The 20,582-nt window shown below is 40.3% G+C and overlaps 1 protein-coding gene across 3 annotated transcripts in view; it reads right to left on the bottom strand.

The window, feature by feature from the left end:
- Positions 1–285: 285 nt before the first annotated feature.
- The window catches only part of LOC140742100 (nuclear cap-binding protein subunit 1-like), a 59,404-nt gene continuing 39,107 nt past the window's right edge, over positions 286–20,582 (bottom strand). For all 3 annotated transcript variants that reach the window (XM_073072921.1, XM_073072928.1, XM_073072931.1), the window contains 6 exons: positions 17,821–17,914; positions 11,761–11,864; positions 11,554–11,668; positions 6,230–6,367; positions 6,019–6,132; positions 286–1,903 (listed from right to left, as the gene is read on the bottom strand). In XM_073072921.1, the coding sequence (XP_072929022.1) occupies positions 1,793–1,903; positions 6,019–6,132; positions 6,230–6,367; positions 11,554–11,668; positions 11,761–11,864; positions 17,821–17,914 (676 nt within the window). In that variant the 3' untranslated portion in view covers positions 286–1,792. The remainder of the gene's footprint in view (positions 1,904–6,018; positions 6,133–6,229; positions 6,368–11,553; positions 11,669–11,760; positions 11,865–17,820; positions 17,915–20,582) is intronic.

Raw genomic sequence — 20,582 nt, 5'->3', positions numbered from 1 at the left:
AAACTAACTCAAGAGTGACATTTTTGACATAGAATGCTGTGTCACAAAGTCCCATGGCCACCAGAGGTAAATGAAGATGGAAAATTGAGTATTCCCTAGAAAGGCCACATCACCCACCATCTGATTTGAAACAAACTAGGTTTAAGAAGTGTCATTGTCATGCCAGATAGCTGTCAAGAAAAGAAAATTGTCGAAAGATGGGCTTATGTACACCATAATGCTTTCATGATCAGAACAATTTGACTGCTCCCATCTATAATTTGCAAAGACAGGAGTACAGGGAAAAACTTGCAATAACACTGTTTAATGGCAGGGGTTAATAATAGATGGAAAAGGACTTGCTATTTCATGGATGATATGAAATTCAAGATACAATTTCCTGGAGGTTAAAGGAGGTTGGCACTTATAGAAAAGATATATCAATGGAAATAGAATGGATTCAGATGACAAAGTAGTAAATCAAATCAGTCATCAGCACCTGAGAGAGAACATGGCGATTTTAAGATTCTGTAAAATATTTTAAAAATTTAATCAAAATTATAGCATCATCTATAACTTGGCAGTATTCAAACATTACTAATCTAAAATGTCTCTGAATACAGATATTGCCAGTATTTCTCAATGTAGAATAATACACGTCAAGTTTTCTTTAAAAAAACGGACCTTAGAATGCTGTCCTCTTTTATATACGATCTGATGGATGGGATAAAGTGGTTTGGAAAGAGTTGCATAACAAAGCTGTGATCGCACAAATGCTTTCCCCATTTGCTTCTGTTAAGTAGATTTTTTTTTAACTGAAGTTGCACAACTCAAAAATCCAAATGCCATATATCAATGGAGGTTGTATCAGTTGGGAACCTCTGGGTTTAGAGATGGTGCAGGATTAGGGCTGGATCACAATGAATGCAATCACGAACTTTGGCACTCTGCTACTGTAGACAGCGTGGTTGTTTCAGACTCATTGCTCTCCCTCTCACGTGAATGTGCACAAACACACACACACCCACATACATATATATACACAAACATACACACAACAGTCAGGCAGCCCCCTAGGTCCAAAAAAACACGTCTTGAAATGTTTTTGTAAATAGCCAGGTTTGAAAGTGAGTGGGCCCAGTAACTACTAAGATTGCTATTATCCTAGAATCAATTCATTAAATCTGTAAAAAAATATTACTTTTCCATTAGTGATAAATTCATCTCTTCATTTCCCACTTTCTGTATGAGGCTTGAATGGACGTGTAAAGTTTAAAAATAACACACCTTTCTCTTTTTATAAAAAGTGGCCGTATTCCCACTGATATCAGTAAGAATGCACATTTGCCATTACTAGGATCAAAAGAACACAATACAACATCTAAATTCAAAATGTTGGTCTACTAATAAGGAGCACAATTTCAGACAAGTTACAACATGCAGCTTAATTTACAAACTGTAAGAGCAATCATGAGGATAAGAACAGGTATTAGATGCAGAGAACACTGTATCAAACCACCAAACCAAGCAAATTTAAAATTTAGGTGAATCCCAAAATTTGAATCAAACTATATATCTGTCTATCTCTCCAGCCTCTAAGTTTCTAACTATTCCATAACATCTAATCTTTTAGAGAAAAATCCTTTCTAACGTAAATGGCAGCTTTCTTCATGCTCCATGGTTTCACAAATTATTAGGCAAAAGGATATTATTAATACAAGAATGTTGCTTGTTTGAGTCAGCTTTCACCAATGCAGGATTAAAATAACACTGAGAATCTGAAAGAGTTCTTTTAACTGTAACATAATCGCCATTACTGAAGGGCACAGAACTGTTGGAAAACAGCCAATATGTGGTGGTCCAGCTCAGCCGTGAAGAGCAGGTTCTCCAGAGTCACCATATACTGTTGAATGATCTGGTGATGCTGTAACACAGAAACATGCCAAACTTGAGTACAGTCATAAAACTTACTTACCTGGAGCTTCTACTTAAAAATATCTAAAACTTACAATTTTTCGACCATTTTCTGATCAAACATGCACTTTATTAGGTACACCTGCTTGTTAAGCAAATATCTAATCAGCCAATCATGTAGAAGCAACTCAATGCATTAGAGCATGCAGACATGGTCAAAAGGCTCAGTTGTTGTTCAGACCATACATCAGAATGGGGAAGAGATGTGATCTAAGAAACTGACCATGGAACGAATGTTGGTGCTATTTGGGGTGGTTTGAATTTCTTAGAAACTGCTGATTTCCTGGAACTTTCATGCACAACAGTCTCTAGTTTACAGAGAATGGTGCAAAAAAAAAACATCCAGTGAGCAAAAAGACCTTGTTGATGAGAGGTCAGCATAGAATGGCCAAACTAGTTCAAGCTCACAGGAAGGTGACAGCACTCAAATAATAATGTGTTACAACAACGATGTGCAGAAGAGCATCTCAAAATGCACATGGCAAATCTTGAAGTGAATGGCTACAGCAGCAGAAGACTACACTGAGCTCTACTCCCAGGGAGTAGTGGCCAGGGAGTGCATCTTCTTTTCTTGCCAGAACATAAAGCTGCCTGGCAATTTAAATTGATTAATTTTTGCCATTAACTGTATAGAATTTCTCAGACAAACCACCTCCCAGCTGAAGAACTAGCACCTCCTATTAGAGTTTGAGAGACTACATAAAAATAAAATATTGCCCGAATTAAACCATATATTTAGCAAGCTCTGTGACTAGTGAGAAGGATAAGAAGCAGAACACTGAACAAAATTAAATGAACAAATGCTATTCCTCTAGTAATGGAGCACCAAATGCAGTTTGCACAAATGTGGAAACAGTCCACCATATTCAGAGTGCTTAAATACAACTAGCAGACATTGTCTGTAGTCCTAATTTTGATCCCTGAAGTCTAAGGCTATAGACTCAGATATCAGTCTAACATTCGAGTACAATTAGTGTTGTGCCGAGTGTCAGAATGTTGAGTTTTTCCTTTTGTTGAGATGCTGGATTGAATCATGCTGATTTTGTGCCAGTGAGTTTGTGGAAGACCAATCAATTAACTCAATGCATGTATTAGCAAGTTCCGCACTTTCAGGTCAGCACATTCTAACATGGAAATACAAAACACAATGAAAATCAGATGAAGGTACCATGAGTCCATATTGAGCTGAATTGAGGGGACTTACTCATTGGAATGCTGATCTGCCGGGAACACTTAAGTGAAGTGAAATACTTCAGTGGGAAACGAACTTGGTCAGGTGGGAGAGCATTTTGGAGATAGTGATCATAATTCTATCTCCTTTACAATAGCATTGGAGAGAGATAGGAACAGACAAGTTAGAAAAGCGTTTAACTAGAGAAAGGAGAATTATGAGGCTATCAAGCAGGAAAAAGATATTCTCAGGGAAAAGTATGGAAGAAATGTGGCAAATGTTCAGGAGATATTTGTGTGGAGTTTTGCATAGGTATATTCCAATGAGACAGGGGAGTTATGGTAGGGTACATGAACCGTGCTGTACAAAGGCTGTAATAAATCTAGTCAAGAAGAAAAGAAAAGCTTACAAAAGGTTCAAAGAGCTAGGTAATGTTAGAGATCTAGAAGATTATAAGGCTAATAGGAAGGAGCTTAAGAAGGAAATTAGGAGAGTCAGAAGGGGCCATGAGAAGGCCTTGGCGGGCAGGATTAAGGAAAACCCCAAGGCATTCTACAAGTATGTGAAGAGCAAGAGGATAAGACATAATAGTACCTAACAAGTGTGACAGTGGAAAAGTGTGCATGGAACCGGAGGAAATAGCAGAGGTACTTAATGAGTACTTCAGTATTCACTATTGAAAAGGATCTTGGTGATTGTGGTGATGACTTGCAGCAGACTGAAAAGTTTGAGCATGTAGATATTAAGAAAGAGGATGTGCTGGAGCTTTTGGAAAGCATCAAATTGGATAGGTTACCGGGACCGGATGAGATGTACCCCAGGCTACTGTGAGAGGCGAGGGAGGAGATTGCTGAGCCTCTGGTGATGATCTTTGCATCATCAATGGGGATGGGAGAGGTTCCACAGGATTGGAGGGTTGTGGATGTTGTTCCTTTATTCAAGAAAGGGAGTAGAGATAGCCCAGGAAATTATAGACCAGTGAGTCTTACCCTCAGTGGTTGGTAAATTGATGGAGAAGATCCTGAGAGGCAGGATTTATGAACATTTGGAGAGGTATAATATGATTAGGAATAGTCAGCATGGCTTTGTCAAGTACAGGTCGTGCCTTATGAGCGTGAATGAATTTTTCAAGGATGTGACAAAACACATTGATGAAGGAAGAGCAGTGGATGTAGTGTATATAGATTTTAGCAAGGCATTTGATAAGGTACCCCATGTAAGGCTTATTGAGAAAGTAAGGAGGCATGGGACCCAAGGGGATGTTGCTTTGTGGATCCAGAACTCACTTGCCCACAGAAGGCAAAGAGTGGTTGTAGACGGGTCATATTCTGTATGGAGGCCGGTGACCAGTGGTGTGCCTCAGAGATCTGTTCTGGGACCCCTACTCTTGTGATTTTTATAAATGACCTGGATGAGGAAGTGGAGGGATGGATTGGTAAATTTGCTGATGACACAAAGGTTGGGGGTGTTGTGGATAGTGTGGAGGGCTGTCAGAGGTTACAGTGGGACATTGATAGGATGCAAAACTGGGCTGAGAAGTGGCAGATGGAGTTCAACTCATATAAGTGTGAAGCGGTTCATTTTGGTAGGTCAAATATGATGGCAGAATATAGTATTAATGGTAAGACTCTTGGCAGTGTGGAGGATCAGAGGGATCTTGGGGTCCGAGTCCATAGGACGTTCAAAGCAGCTGCACAGGTTGACCTTGCGGTTAAGAAGGCGTACAGTGTATTGGCCTTCATCAATCATGGAAATGAATTTAGGAGCCGAGAGGTAATGTTGCAGCTATATAGAACTCTGGTCAGACCCTACTTGAAGTACTGTGCTCAGTTCTGGTCACCTCACTACAGGAAGAATGTGGAAGCTATAGAAAGGGTGCAGAGGAGATTTACAAGGATGTTGCCTGGATTGGGGAGCATGCCTTATGAGAATAGGTTGAGTGCACTCAGCCTTTTCTCCTTGGAGCAACAGAGGATGAGATGGGACCTGATAGAGGTGTATAAGATGATAGAGGCATTGATCGTGTGGATAGTCAGAGGTTTTTTCCCAGGGCTGAAATGGTTGCCACAAGAGGACACAGGTTTAAGGTGCTGGGGAGTAGGTACAGAGGAGATGTCAGGGGTAAGTTTTTTACTCAGAGAATGGTGAGTGCGTGGAATTTGCTGCCAGCAACAGTGGTGGAGGCAGATACGATAGGGTCTTTTAAGAGATTTTTAGATAGGTACATGGAGCTTAGAAAATAGAGGGCTATAGGTAAGCCTAATCATTTCTAAGGTAGGGACATGTTCGGCACAACTTTGTGGGCCGAAGGGCCTGTATTGTGCTGTAGGTTTTCTATGTTTCTATGAAGTAATATGTGTTTTTTTTAAAATGTATAATTACCTTTAACGCTAACATTTTATATTATTTTATACATTTTTAAATCATTTGTTTTTAGAAATTTTTGGTTACCATAGCAATTCTGTAACAGGTGAATGCAAGGTTTAGGATGGTTAAACACAATCACCATTAAATTGAGACCCTTTGAGTTTGGACAAATGACTTCATGGCACTATAAACGTCCTGGCCAAAATTCATTACTCATTCAAAACAAGACAGATTAGCATTTAACAAATGTTTTGTATGGGATTTTGTAGGTTACTTCAGGGCTGCTTCATTCACCCCCACTTGAAAATCAAAGACTAATACTCTAGGTGCTTTAATACCTAAGAACTTAAACCAAAAACTTATTGATCCCTCATGGTTTGAATAAGAAACTTTTTGTTTTGCATTTAAACAAGCAGTAATTCAAAACACGTACATCAATATTATTGATCCTGTTTAGGTTTGACTTTACTGTTGGTGTCTCCTGGAAATAAAATGTACAAAGGTCTGTTTCACGAGACATTACTAACCTGGAGGAAAATCTGCTGCAACCGTTCAATACAGTTCTTGTACCAGGGCGTGTTAAAATCAATCCCACCAGTTTCACACCTTGCAAGATGTTCCGTCAATATCATTATAAAACGCTATAATGAATAAAGAATCTTGAGTATATAAATAGAAAATGGCTTGGAACAATTAATAAAAAGACTTAGAATAGATAAATGCAACTTACAACCTTACCTGGAAAATTACTAGAAACAGGTTTTTCTGTTCACTTTGAGCAGACTCAACTTTCTCCTGAAGACGTTCAATTTGTTCTTCCAAAGGACCATCCTCATCATCATCACTATTCTGGTCATAGTCATCATCACTGTCTCGCTTTAGAAAAAAACACATCAAAACCACTGTGTAGTCAGAAATCTCATACTTGGGCAACATTACTGCCCCAATACTTTTTTTAAGTTTATGGCCTCTCCCACCCTCTCAGATCCAGGACAAAGCTTTCATTACCATGCAACATGGCTGCAGTGCTCACCATCGTCTAAATGCTCTATTACTCAGATACATAGCACCTCCTCCATTACACTAAGCAACAACAGAAGGCTTCCCCTCATGTTGTCAGATGGCTCTGACATTCATCATCATGAAGTACTTGGATGGGATGGACATGGCTTATATTAACTCCAGCTTCCAGCCAACCTCAGTCCACTACAATTTGCCTACCACTGGAACAGGTCTATGGCAGACGCCATCTCCCTGAACCTATACTCATTTCTGTAGCATCTGGAAAATAAAGACAGCTACATCAGACTAATGTTTATTGACCACAGCTCAATTAACAATACTATAAGCAGATCCTTGACTTCCTGACCAACAGACTGCATCAATAAGAATAGGCAGCAACAGCTCTGCCATGATTATTCTGAACACTGGTACTCCACAAGGTTACGTCCTCAGTCCCCTACTCTACTCCCTGTACATTTATGACTGCATAGCTAGAATCTGCACCAACACCATCTACAGGTTTGCTGATCATACCATCACAAATAACGATGAGTCAGAGAACAGGAAGAGCTCAGAGACAAGATGCTATGACAACAACTTCTCTCTATGTCTACAAAAGAGCTGGTCACTGACTTCAGGAAGGAAGGTTGGGGGAAAACAATGCACATGCTCCTGACTACATCAACGGTGTTGAGGTTGAGAGGGTTAAGAGCTTCAAGTTCCGAGGAGTGAACATAATAAGCAGCTTGTCCTGATCCGAATACATTGATGTTATGGTCAAGAAAGCTCACCAGCGGCTCTATTTTCTCAGGGGGCTAAAGAAATTTGGAATGCCCCTGTCAACCCAAACCAACTGTTATCCATGCATCATTGAAAGTATTTGATCTGGAGGCATACTGGCTTGGAATTGCACTTGCTCTACACATAACCACAAGGAACTGCAGAGCTATGCTCACAGCTCAGTACATCACATAAACCAGCCTCCCCCCCTTGGACTCTGTCTATACTTCTCACTGCCTCAGTAAAGCGGTCAGCATAATCAAAGACCCCACCCATGCCAGACATACTCTCTTGCCTATCGGGCAGAAGATACAGAAGTCTGAAAGCATCTACTACCATCTTCAATCCTGCCTGTTATCAGACGTTTGAACAGATAGACCTCCTGTACGATAAAATGGACTCTTGATCTCACAATCTACCTTGTTATGATCTTGCACTTTGTTTTTCTTCACTGCACCTTCTCTGTAACTTGTACACTGTATTCTGCATTGTTATTGTTTTAACTTGTACTACATTTATGCACCGTGTATGGATCTGATCCATATGAACAGCATGTAAGTCAAGCTTTTCACTGTATCTCAGTACGTGTCAATAATTACCCAATAATTACATCATCCTGACCTGGAAATAGATCACCATTCCTTCTTTGTTGTTAGACTGAAATTTTAGATCTCCTGATAAAATAGCAGCAGGAGGAGGTTTGTGGCAGTTCCTGAAGGTGGATTATCACTTCAAGGAAAATTTAAAAGTGGGTAATCAATTATATATAGAAGTCCTTACATTTAGACTTCTATCCTAATTGAAGTCTTACCACAGACAAAAACTTACTCCTATTCACTGTTCTGCTTCCACAGTGTTGCTACAGAATTCTAGTTCTACTTGGAATTCATTATAGAAAAAATACTAACAATATCCATCAAGGAAGAATCTCTCAAGATGCCCCGTTAAAAATAAAGCCATGATTTTTAAAATTTGTTTTGGTCTTGATAAGGACGTTGTAAGCTATTCAAGTATTCTCCCCAGGTTACATTCACACAAGGTCTTTTGAAAGATGTCACTAGATTAACCAAAAGGATCATGTCATTCACCTCACACATAATAAAAGGTACAGTGATTAACTTTACTGCCAAATTAAGCAGTGGGTGATTTTCTAAAGCCTGAGAACAGCGAGTTATTTTCACAGGAAACATCTCACGCCACTTAGGCACTTGTCAGTTACAAAACCACGTGACAATGGATAATACATTTGAAATCCTCACAGACCTGGTGTACTATATTTGAATAGTAAACTGTTACAATAACAATACATTTTAGAAATGATGTTAATTTTTAAATTATTAACATTAATAATTTTTGGATAAGGTTTATGGATTTATTTATTTCAATTTGTCACTGTTCCACTTTGATTGATAGTAAAACAATACATATAAATAAACTGGAATAATTTTTTCAAAAAAATGGCCATAATTATTGATTAATGAATTAGTAACAACAATAACTGCTAAAAATAACAAAGGCACCTGAGATACATTTTTAAAAGGTTATCGCCAATGTGGGCATATTCGCCACCTCTGAATACAAGCATGGAACAATAGACACAAGGAAAGGTTGCTAAGTTAAAGGACAAAACTCAAATGCCGTTGAAAAACAATGAAGATCATATCTACCAGTAATGAATGTTCAATAAACTTAATTTCATGGTTAATCACCAAAAATATTAAACCTAAAAGGCTAAAGCACTAAAAAAAATTGGTATGGAGTACCATGGAGCATGGAGTAAAGGAATTGCTCGAGGAATATAAAGAATGTAAAAGGAATCTTAAGAAAGAGATTAGAAAAGCTAAAAGAAGATACGAGTTTGGTTTGGCAAATAAGGTGGAAGTAAATCCGAAAAGTTTCTACAGTTATATTAAAAGCAAGAGGATAGTGAGGGATAAAATTGGTCCCTTAGAGAATCAGGGTGGTCAGCTATGTGTGGAGCCGAGGGAGATGGGAGAGATTTTGAACGATTTCTTCTCTTCGGTATTCACTAAGGAGAAGGATATTGAATTGTGTAAGGTGTGGGAAACAAGGAAGGAAGTTATGGAACCTATGACAATTAAAGAGGTGGAAGTACTGGCGCTTTTAAGAAATTTAAAAGTGGATAAATCTCCGGGTCCTGACAGGATATTCCCCAGGACCTTGAGGGAAGTTTGTGTAGAGATAGCAGGAGCTCTGACGGAGATCTTTCAGATGTCATTAGAAACTGGGATTGTGCCGGAGGATTGGCGTATTGCTCATGTGGTTCCATTGTTTAAAAAGGGTTCTAGCAGTAAGCCTAGCAATTATAGACCTGTCAGTTTGACATCAGTGGTGGGTAAATTAATGGAAAGTATTCTTAGAGATAGTATTTATAATTATCTGGATAGACAGGATTTGATTAGGAGTAGCCAGCATGGATTTGTGCGTGGAAGGTCATGTTTGACAAACCTTATTGAATTTTTTGAAGAAGTTACGAGGAATGTTGACGAGGGTAAGGCAGTGGATGTAGTCTATATGGACTTCAGCAAGGCCTTTGACAAAGTTCCACATGGAAGGTTAGTTAAGAAGGTTCAGTCGTTAGGTATTAATGCTGGAGTAATAAAATGAATTCAACAGTGGCTAGATGGGAGATGCCAGAGAGTAGTGGTGGATAATTGTTTATCGGGATGGAGGCCGGTGACTAGCGGGGTGCCTCAGGGATCTGTTTTGGGCCCAATGTTGTTTGTAATATACATAAATGATCTGGATGATGGGGTGGTAAATTGGATTAGTAAGTATGCCGATGATACTAAGGTAGGAGGTGTTGTGGATAATGAGGTGGGTTTTCAAAGCTTGCAGGGAGATTTATGCCGGTTAGAAGAATGGGCTGAACGTTAGCAGAAGGAGTTTAATGCTGAGAAGTGTGAGGTTCTACATTTTGGCAGGAATAATCCAAATAGAACATACAGGGTAAATGGTAGGGCATTGAGGAATGCAGTGGATCAGAGAGATCTAGGAATAACAGTGCATAGTTCCCTGAAGGTGGAGTCTCATGTAGATAGGGTGGTGAAGAAGGCTTTTGGAACGCTGGCCTTTATAAATCAGAGCATTGAGTACAGAAGTTGGGATGTAATGTTAAAATTGTACAAGGCATTGGTAAGGCCAAATTTGGAATATTGTGTACAGTTCTGGTCACCGAATTATTGGAAAGATATCAATAAATTAGAGAGAGTGCAGAGATGATTTACTAGGATGTTACCTGGGTTTCAGCACTTAAGTTACAGAGAAAGGTTGAACAAGTTAGGTCTCTATTCATTGGAGCGTAGAAGGTTGAGGGGGAATTTGATCGAGGTATTTAAAATTTTGAGAGGGATAGATAGAGTTGACGTGAATAGGCTGTTTCCATTGAGAGTAGGGGAGATTCAAACGAGAGGACATGATTTGAGAGTTAGGGGGCAAAAGTTTAAGGGAAACACGAGGGGGTATTTCTTTACTCAGAGAGTGATAGCTGTGTGGAATGAGCTTCCTGTAGAAGTAGTAGAGGCCAGTTCAGTTCTGTCATTTAAGGTAAAATTGGATAGGTATATGGACAGGAAAGGAGTGGAGGGTTATGGGCTGAGTGCAGGTAGGTGGGACTAGATGAGATTAAGAGTTCGGCACGGACTAGGAGGGCCAGAATGGCCTGTTTCCGTGCTGTGATTGTTATATGGTTATATGTTTATGGTAATCTCATCTTTGATTTATCTAAATACAGTTCATTCAAGATAGTTGAACAAACAGAGCATAACTATGTAAATATGTAAAACAGAAACAGATATTAACAACTATAAAAGAGCCACATGCTGAAATTGCTGTTTTTGACAAATCACGCTCAAATTCCAAATAGATTTGACAAACTGTTCAAGCAGTCACCAAACACACTTGCACATTTCTACAGATGTACTGTGGAGAGCATTCTAACTGGCTGCATCACTGTCTGATATGGGGGGGGGGGGGGGGGGGAGGTTATGGAAGGCTACTTGATAAGATCAGAAGAAGCGGCAGATGATGGATTTGAGAAGGGAAAGGATAAGACAGCAACCAGACACGGAATGGAAAAAGAGCTGAGGGGGATGGGGTGGTCCCTGAGTCTCAGCAACTTCCTTGTAAATCTCCTCTACACTCTTTCCAACTTAATATTTCCTAAAGTAGGGTGACCAAACTGAACAAACTTATGAGACGCGATCTCAAGCACAAAGCTGTTCTAATCCGTTAGCTCAATTAACACAAAAATAGCTTACCCTTTTGTGCTGTTTATCCAGTTTCTCTTTAGTTTCTTCAAGTTCTTTCTGTACCTTTTGTACATGTTTGTTCATCTTTCGGATGGTTGAGTGTAAAATCTCCCAGACATACAACCTAAAATATCAGAGTTAATTTATCCCCATACAATTCCATTGACAGAAGAACAATGTACTAGAATTTTATCTGATTAATATCCAGAATATTACCTGGTGAAATCATGTGACATCTCTGAAGAGAAGATCCAGTTTGCCACTGCTGCACAGTCTACAATCTGTGTTCGGATCATTTTATCAACCAACATGGCCATCATCTGCAACACAACAGGAAAAATTAAGCCTAATAGACTAAATTAAATGTCTTACTACATTGCAGAGCTAATTCCTTGCACTCAATTGAGGAATTGAACAAACACATATACTATTCCATTATTTGCACTTTGTTAGGGATTATTTTGGAGTTACGAAATTATGGATAGTATAAATTAAATAAGAACCAGGCTTCGGGAAAAAAATGAATGCAACTTTAGTTGATGCTTTGGGGACATCAAAAATTAGATCAAAGAGGAATTAACTGGCTATCTCCTGTACAAATGTAGCATTAAAGGCGCAACCCTGCTAGTTATTGCACAATTCAGGACAGGTAGCTTTTAACTTTATATTCTAGTTGGTTGCATATTCAGGAAGCCATCCCTCAACACTAACAAAACAGGTAAATTTTGGGTGTCTGGGGTTTGTACTGAGACATTTTTAGAGCAGACACCAGTACTGAATATTCAAATATTCAAGTTTGGATGTACTCCTATCATAAATATGTAATTTTATGAATGTACTAGTCTATATTCAAAATGTTAAAGTTAAGTGGGTGTTTATAGCCATTTAAACTACAGTAAAACATATATTGTTCTCTTTCACTTTATACAGTATTGGGCACTGAGTGAGGAATTAAGATTGTCTCCAGAAGATCTCCTGTTTTTAATAAAAAATTTGTATCTCCCAATTCCGTTTCCACGTTAGTCAGTCACAACACATCTTTCCTACCAGCAGCAACACTCAAAACGCAGGAGGAACTCAACAGGTCAGGAAGCATTTATGGAAGGAAATTGCCTACTCGATGTTTCGGCTCAAGAGCCTTCCTCAGTACTCAGAGAATTTAAAACGAAATCTTTTGAAAAGGACAAAACAGCCAAAATCATAATCCATTTGGTCCTAATGACACGGACAAGGAAAGAGGTCCGGCAAAGAGAATTTAGGCAGAAATTTGAAAAGCAGGATTCCCAGCATTGCAAACTCTAGATTCCACCCTGTGCCACAAATAATGAATAAAGGAACAGGAAGATAGGGCAGATGAACGTCTATCTAAGGAACTGACTCAGGGGAGAGGAGGGCTTCAGATACTTCAGTCATTTGGATCTCTTCTTTGGCAGGGCTGTACAAGAATGACAGGTCATCTAAACTGGAAGGGAATCAAGATCCTTGCAAGGAGGTTTGCCAGTGCTCTCAAGTAGGTTTAAACTAGTCAGAATAGAATAGGCAAGTCCAGTGGACAAGCAGACAGAGTCAGAAAACTGAAGCGTTCATCAAAAATCAGAAGAAAATATACAGTTGCCAAGAAAATGTTTGTGAATCCTTCACAAATACCTGGTTTTCTGCATTAATTACTCATAAATACGTGGTCTGACAGACTCTTGACTAGTCAGACACAAAGGGATATGGGGAGAAGGCAGGAGTTTGGGGCTGAGAGGGAAAATGCATCAATCTTGATAAAATGGTGGAGTAGACTCGATGGGCCAAATGGCCTAATTCTGCTCCTATATCTTATGGTCTATCCCAAAATGTGACTAAAAGCAAAAAAGGAGATTGTTGGCGCTCCAGAGATGCTAATGTTTTTCATTCAAAAGGGCAGTATGAATACAGTAGGAAAATGATGAGCCTTCTCTCAGCAACAGGGAAATTATATCAAAGGACTGATTGGGAGCCAACATGCTTTTGTTAAGGTGAGGTCCGTATCACAAATCAGACCAAGTTTCATTTGAAAAGATACCTAAGAAAACTGGTGAAGGTAGTGCGGCAGACATTGTGTAGCTGGACTTCACCAAGGCTTTTGACAAAGACCTCCATTGTAGGATGGTCTAGTCATTAGGGCACATGGGATCGAAGGTTTATTCACAAACTGGATCCAAATTAGCTTGAAGGCAAAGAGTGGTGGTTGAGAGTTGACTTTCTGACTAAGTCTGTAACCGGCGCTATACCGCAGGAATTGGCACTAGGACCATATAATGATGAGGATGAGAATGTAATTAGCAAGTTTGCTGATGACATAAGAATCAGTGATAGCGATAAAGATTGTGAAGAGAGACATTGTGTTGTAAAATTAGATGGAGTGGTAGCAGATGTATTTCATTTCAGCCAAGCATGACCTCAAAAGTAGTAATCTCCGGATTACTGCATGTGCCACATGACAGTGAATATAGGAATAGAATGAGGTGGAGGATAAATGCGTTGCTGAGGGATTGGAGCAGGAAACAGGGATTCAGATTTCAGTATCATTGGGACCTCTTTTGGGGCAGGTGTGACCTGTACAAAAAGGACGGGTTGCCCTTGAATCCCAGGGGGACCAATATCCTGGCGGGAAGGTTTGATAAGGCTACTGGGGAGAGTTTAAACTAGAATTGCTGGGGGATGGGAACCGAACTGAAGTGACGGAGGAAAGGGAGGTTGGCTCACAAATAGAGAAAGTCTGGAGACAGTGCAAAAGGGGGGAAAGGCAGGTGATAGAGAAGGGATGCGCTCAGTCTGATGGTTTGAGATGTGTCTATTTTAATGCAAAGAGTATCATGAATAAAGCAGATGAGCTTAGAGCGTGGATCGGCACTTGGAGCTATGATGTTGTGGCCATTACAGAGACTTGGATGGTGCAGGGGCAGGAATGGCTATTTCAAGTGCCGTGTTTTAGATGTTTCAGAAAGGACAGGGAGGGAGGCAAAAGAGGTGGTGGCATGGCACTGTTGATCAGAGATAGTGTCACAGCTGCAGAAAAGGAGGAAGTCATGGAGAGGTTTTTTTTTAAAACCACCCAATAGTAACAGGAACATCGAGAAGCAGATAGGGAGACAGATTCTGGAAAGAAGTATTAATAACAGGGTTGTTGTGGTGGGAGATTTTAACTTCCCAAATATTGATTGGCATCTCCCTAGAGTGAGGGGTTTAGATGGGGTGGAGTTGGTTAGGTGTGTTCAGGAAGGTTTCCTGATACAATATGTAGATAAGCGTACAAGAGGAGAGGCTGTACTTGATCTGGTACTGGGAAATGAACCTGATCAGGTGTGTGGGAGAGCATTTTGGAGATAGTGATCACAATTCTATCTCCTTTACTATAGCATTAGAGGGGAATAGAAACAGACAAGTTAGGGAAATATTTAATTGGAATAAGGGGAAATATGAGGCTATCAGGCAGGAACTTGGAAGCATAAATTGGAAACAGATGCTCTCAGGGAAACGCACCGAAGAAATGTGGCAAATATTCTGGGGATATTTGCATGGGGTTCCAAGTAGGTGCGTTCCAATAAGGCATGGAAAGGATGGTAGGGTACAAGATCCGTGGTGCACAGAGGCTGTTGTAAATCTAGTCAAGAAGGAAAGAGGTTCTGGAGGATTGGAGGGTTGCGGATGTTGTTCCCTTATTTAAGAAATGGAGTAGGGATAGTCCAGGAAATTATAGGCCAGTGAGTCTTACTTCAGTGGTTGGTAAGTTGATGAATAAGATCCTGAGAAGCAGGATTTATGAACATTTGGAGAGGTATAATATGATTAGGAATAGACAGCATGGCTTTGTCAAGCGCAGGTCATGCTTCACAAGCCTGATTGAATTTTTTGAGGATATGACTAAACATATTGACAAAGGAAGAGCAGTAGATGTAGCGTATATGGATTTTAGCAAGCCATTTGAAAGGTACCCCATGCAAGACTTATTGAGAAAGTAAGGAGGCATGGGATCCGAGGGGACATTGCTTTGTGGATCCAGAACTGGCTTGCCCACAGAAGACAGAGTGGTTGTAGACAGGTCATATTCTGCATGGAGACTGGTGACCAGTGGTGTGCCTCAGGGATCTGTTCTGGGACCCCTACTCTTTGTGAGTTTTCTAAATGACCTAGATGAGAAAATGAAGGAATGGGTTAGTAAATTTGCTGATGACACAAAGGTTGGGGGTGTTGTGGATAGTGTGGAGGGCTGTCAGAGGTTACAGTGGGACATTGATAGGATGCAAAACTGGGCTGAAAAGTGGCAGACGGAGTTCACCCCAGGTAAGTGTGAAGTGGTTCATTTTGGTAGGTAAAATATGATGGCAGATTATAGTATTAATGGTAAGACTCTTGGCAGTGTGGAGGATCAGAGGGATCTTCGGGTCCGAGTCCATAGTTCGCTCAAAGCAGCTGTGCAGGTTAACTCTGTGGTTAAGAAGGCGTATGGTGTATTGGCCTTCATCAATCGTGAAATTGAATTTAGGAGCCGAGAGGTAACGTTGCAGCTATATAGGACCCTGGTCAGACCCCTCTTGGAGTACTGTGCTCAGTTCTGGTCGCCTCACTACAGGAAGGATGTGGAAACCATAGAAAGGGTGCAGAGGAGATTTACAAGGATGTTGCCTGAATTGGGGAGCATGCCTTATGAGAATAGGTTGAGTGAACTCGACCTTTTCTCCGTGGAGTGACGGAGGATGAGAAGTGACCTCATAGAGGTGTATAAGATGATGAGAGGCACTGATTGTGTGGATAGTCAGAGGCTTTTTCCCAGGGCTGAAATGGCTAGCACAAGAAGGCATAGTTTTTAGGTGCTTGGAAGTAGGTACAGAGGAGATATCAGCACTAAGTTTTTTTAATGCTGAGAGTGGCGAGTACATTGAATGGGCTGCTGGCGGCGGTGGTGGAGGCAGAAATGATAGGGTCTTTTAAAAGACTCCTGGATGGCTACATGGAGCTTAGGAAAATAGGGGGCTATGGGTAAAGCCTAGGTAGTTCTAAGGTCGGAACATGTTCGGCACAGCCTGTGGGCTGAAGGGCCTGTATTGTGCTGTATGTTTTCTATGTTTCTAATACCATCTTGGGAGATCAATTAACAGTACACATAAATTGGAAGACACTTCAAAAGTGCTATGGTACAGAGACCTCGGGGGTGCATATTGACAGCTCCCAGAAAGCAGTGACAGATGGACAGGGTAGTAAAGACTGATTTTGGAATTTTTGCCTTCGTAGGTCAAGGAACTGAACACAAGAGTTGCCTGTAATATTGTAGTTATTCAAAACACCGGTCAGGCTGCACATTGTGTACAATTCTCATTGTTACACTACAGGATGGGGTAGCATTTGAAAGAGTGCAGACGAGATTCACAAGGTTCTTCGCTGGATGGACCGTTTTACTAATAACAGATTAGACAGGTTGGTTTTACTCTGCTGGAAATTAAGAAGCTGAGGGATGACCATATAATATTTATAAAATGATGAGGGGCATGGATAAGGTTGATAATCAGTATTTTTCCTAAGGAGGGGAGGCTAAGACTACAGGGCACAATTTTAAGATGAGTAGGGAGAAGTTTAAAAATGTGAGGGACAAGTTTTTCCACACAGAAGGTGGAGGTTATATGTAACGAGCTGCCAGAGCAGGTGGTAGAGATATTTGGACAGCTACTTGGATAGGAAAGGGGTAAAGTGATAAGGGATGAATGCAGACAAATGGAATTGGCAAGAAAGGCATCACAACGTACATGGACAAGTTGGGCTGAAGGGTCCATGTTTGTGCTCTACAACTAGGATTCCAAAAGTGATCAAGTTTTGAATTTAGCTGAGTCATTGCGTATACATCTTTGAATAACAAAAATACTTTTTGTTGAATGAATAGTACAGTACTCTGTGCACGGGACTCTATTGTACCACATGTCCCATAAAGAGCTTCATCTATTCTCTTCAATTTACAGCATTTCAATTTCCTTTTGTAAACTGAAGTACAGTTGTAATGAGAGTATGGATCAGACAAGATATCTTACAAGGTCACAATTCAACACTATATCATATTTCCCTTTCCATTATGAACCTACATTTAAATACTAGAAAATATTTCAGGCAGAGAAAATGCGTCGAAAAAGTCACATTTAAAAAGGACACCGTTGATAAAACTGATACAAGACATATTTTCCCTTTAAACTGGGACTGAAATCTACATTTTATTTTGTTTGAAGTCAAGAGGTTCGGCGAAGGGGGTGGGACAATCATTACCTGAGGATGGCACTTCCACACGTCATACATGACTCTAAGTACGTGCAACTTGCCCTCATCACCTTCAGCCAGAGTCTTAAAAATCTCATGAAATCTACAAAAAGAATATCACTTTGTGAAAACATGCAAGCAAATACAGAGGATGTGTCACCAAAATGCAGATTTAAAGATGGGAAGCCCGAAAACACTCCCTTTATCTCAGGCTAAATATACACAGTTTCTGTAAAAACTATTCGCCCCCCCACCCCCCTGGTAATTTCCTGTTTTATTGTTTTACAACACTAAATTACAGTGGATTTAATTTGGGGTTTTTTGAGACTGATCAACAGAAAAAAGACTCTTTCGTATCTAAGTGACAACAGATCTCTACAAAGACATACCAAAACATCATTGGTGCAGCCAACTGGTTTTAGAAGTCACAGAATTAGTTAAATGTAAATCTGTTTTTTAAGACCTGTATGCATGCAGTTAAGGTGTTTTAACTGACTAGTAAAAATACATCTACACCTGTATCTGGAAGGTCCAACTGCTGGTGAGTCAGTTGCCTGGCAAAAACTACACATGAAGACTAAAGAACACTCCAGGCAAATCCGCGAAAAGGTTATTGAAAAGCACAAGTCAGGAGATAGATACAAGAAAATTTCTAAGTCACTGATGTTACGTTCCCCAGTAACCGGGTAATTTACCAGCAAAGATAGATGGGTCCGCTGAGCCTGGTGCTACTATTTTCAAACGTTTTATTTATAAAGGGGCACAAACGTATGGTTAATACAAAACATTCAGATCATATACATCGTCAAAACTCAATCTAAAGCATAGGTGTAGTAATAATCAATCAAAAAATGAGCTCTATCATTGTCTAGGGGTTAAACGATTTGTCCAATTGAAATATAAAAGTCTCGCCAGTTCATGGAGGCTTTTTGCCGCTTGAGGGACCGCTGCGTGTTCACGGGTTGGAGAGAGAAAATAAACTTGCCAGCCTTCTGGACTCAAAGCGTGAGATCGAGAACGGGAGTTCCTCGTTGTCAGTCCGAACTCCTTTTCGGGGTTATTAGCCACTCGATTCCCTAGCTAGGGGATCCGAATCACACGTGGCTTCCGAGCAGCTTCCCGTTATTACGAGAGGAATGAGCGATGGTGTCCATCTAGTGCGTCGCTGGAGTACCGCCTCCAGCAGTCTCCTTTTTATCATGGTTGGCAGATTTGTAAATGTCAATCAAGGTAGGGTGAGGCCATCCCCACACCACATTGTCCGAGGGTGTCCATGTCCCTGATATCTGGCACGTACTATAGAGTTGCAATTCACACAGGTGCCTCTAAGAACAATGGTCAACTCCGGGGCATTGTCTCTCATTTCCTGGGTCCAAGACCCGAATTAATAACGATCTTGCGATTCTCTTGAAGGAGGGGGCTGAGGTCATGACTATCCCTTGGAGTACAATTAAGTCAATCATCAAGAAATGGAAAGAATATGGCACAACTGTACATCTGTCTAGAGCAGACTGTTCTTAAAAATTGAGTGATCATGCAAGATGGGAACTAGTGAGGGAGGCCAACTGTTGCCCGGGTGCTTCATCGATCACAGCTTTATGGGAGAATGGCAAATAGAAAGCGGCTGTTAAAAACAACTCACATGAAATTTCAGCTAGAGTTTGCCTCTGAGGTCTCTGAGGAGACTCTGAGGTCAGCTGGAAGAAGGTTCTATGGTCTGATGAAACCAAAATTCCCAGTTACATGGTGGAGATCTTGGAACTTGTCTCTGCTGATATTGTCTCGTTATAGCTGCTGCTTGTTATAGCTATAGCTTCAATAAATTATTATTTTTTAATCAATATTGTCTCCTCTCTAGGGGTTTCACTCAGAGGTTTTCAAGTAACTACTAATTCCACTTTTAACAGTTTATATCTTTAGTTTTTAATAGTTTGCTGCGTTTTTCCTCACTTGCCTGCACCTGCATCAGCCACACTTCATTCTCACATCGCTTTTTTCTCCCCCCAAGTTCTTTTTTCAAAAGAAAAATGGATAAACATCATTTTTGTTCCTCCACAGGTGCAGCTTTCTAATGTTACACCTTTGGGTTTAATTAACCTGGGTTACACAAAGCCTCTTCATCCTTTGACTATCTAATTACATTTACTTACGTTACCCTCTGTGTTTTTAGGGCCACCACATCGCTTTGTACTGCAACATTCTATAGTCTTACTCCATTTAAATAATCATTTGCTTTATCATTCTTCTCTCCTAATTAAATACCCTCTATTTTCCTGTATTTTAAGCCATCACCAGCTTCTTGCCCAATGAATTAAACTATCTACAGCCTTTGCAGAGTCTTTGTGACACAGCTTTGTAATCCACTAATTTCTTTGGCAGCTCCTTCATAATAGACTGAAAGTAACTGATGCCCCTGCTCTGCAGCCCCAACGTGTAAGTGACTGCATCTCTGCAAGTGACCAATTTAACCTGTTACTTTTCTCTCAGTCAATTCCCAACATGCGATGAGTAGAAATCAATCAGTTCACTGAAAGAAAAGGAAAATATCTAAGGTGGGGTGCATGCAAGCAGTTGCAGAACCTCATTCAGGGAAACCTGTTCAGCTCTTGAAAGAATACTGCCCCAACCCCATGCACTTTTATTTTCTGCAATCCATTTTAGTGCTAATTTTATTGAATGCCTGCTGGAAATCCAAACACATCATCTTTGCTGGTTCGCACAGTAACCTGTTTCTTCACATCTTCAAACAATTCTCGCACATTTAAAGTAAT

This window comes from Hemitrygon akajei, chromosome 2, assembly GCF_048418815.1.
Source record: "Hemitrygon akajei chromosome 2, sHemAka1.3, whole genome shotgun sequence".
Taxonomy (NCBI): Eukaryota; Metazoa; Chordata; class Chondrichthyes; order Myliobatiformes; family Dasyatidae; genus Hemitrygon; species Hemitrygon akajei.
Note: the sequence above shows the minus strand (reverse complement) of the source record. Positions and strands in the feature narration are given on the sequence as shown.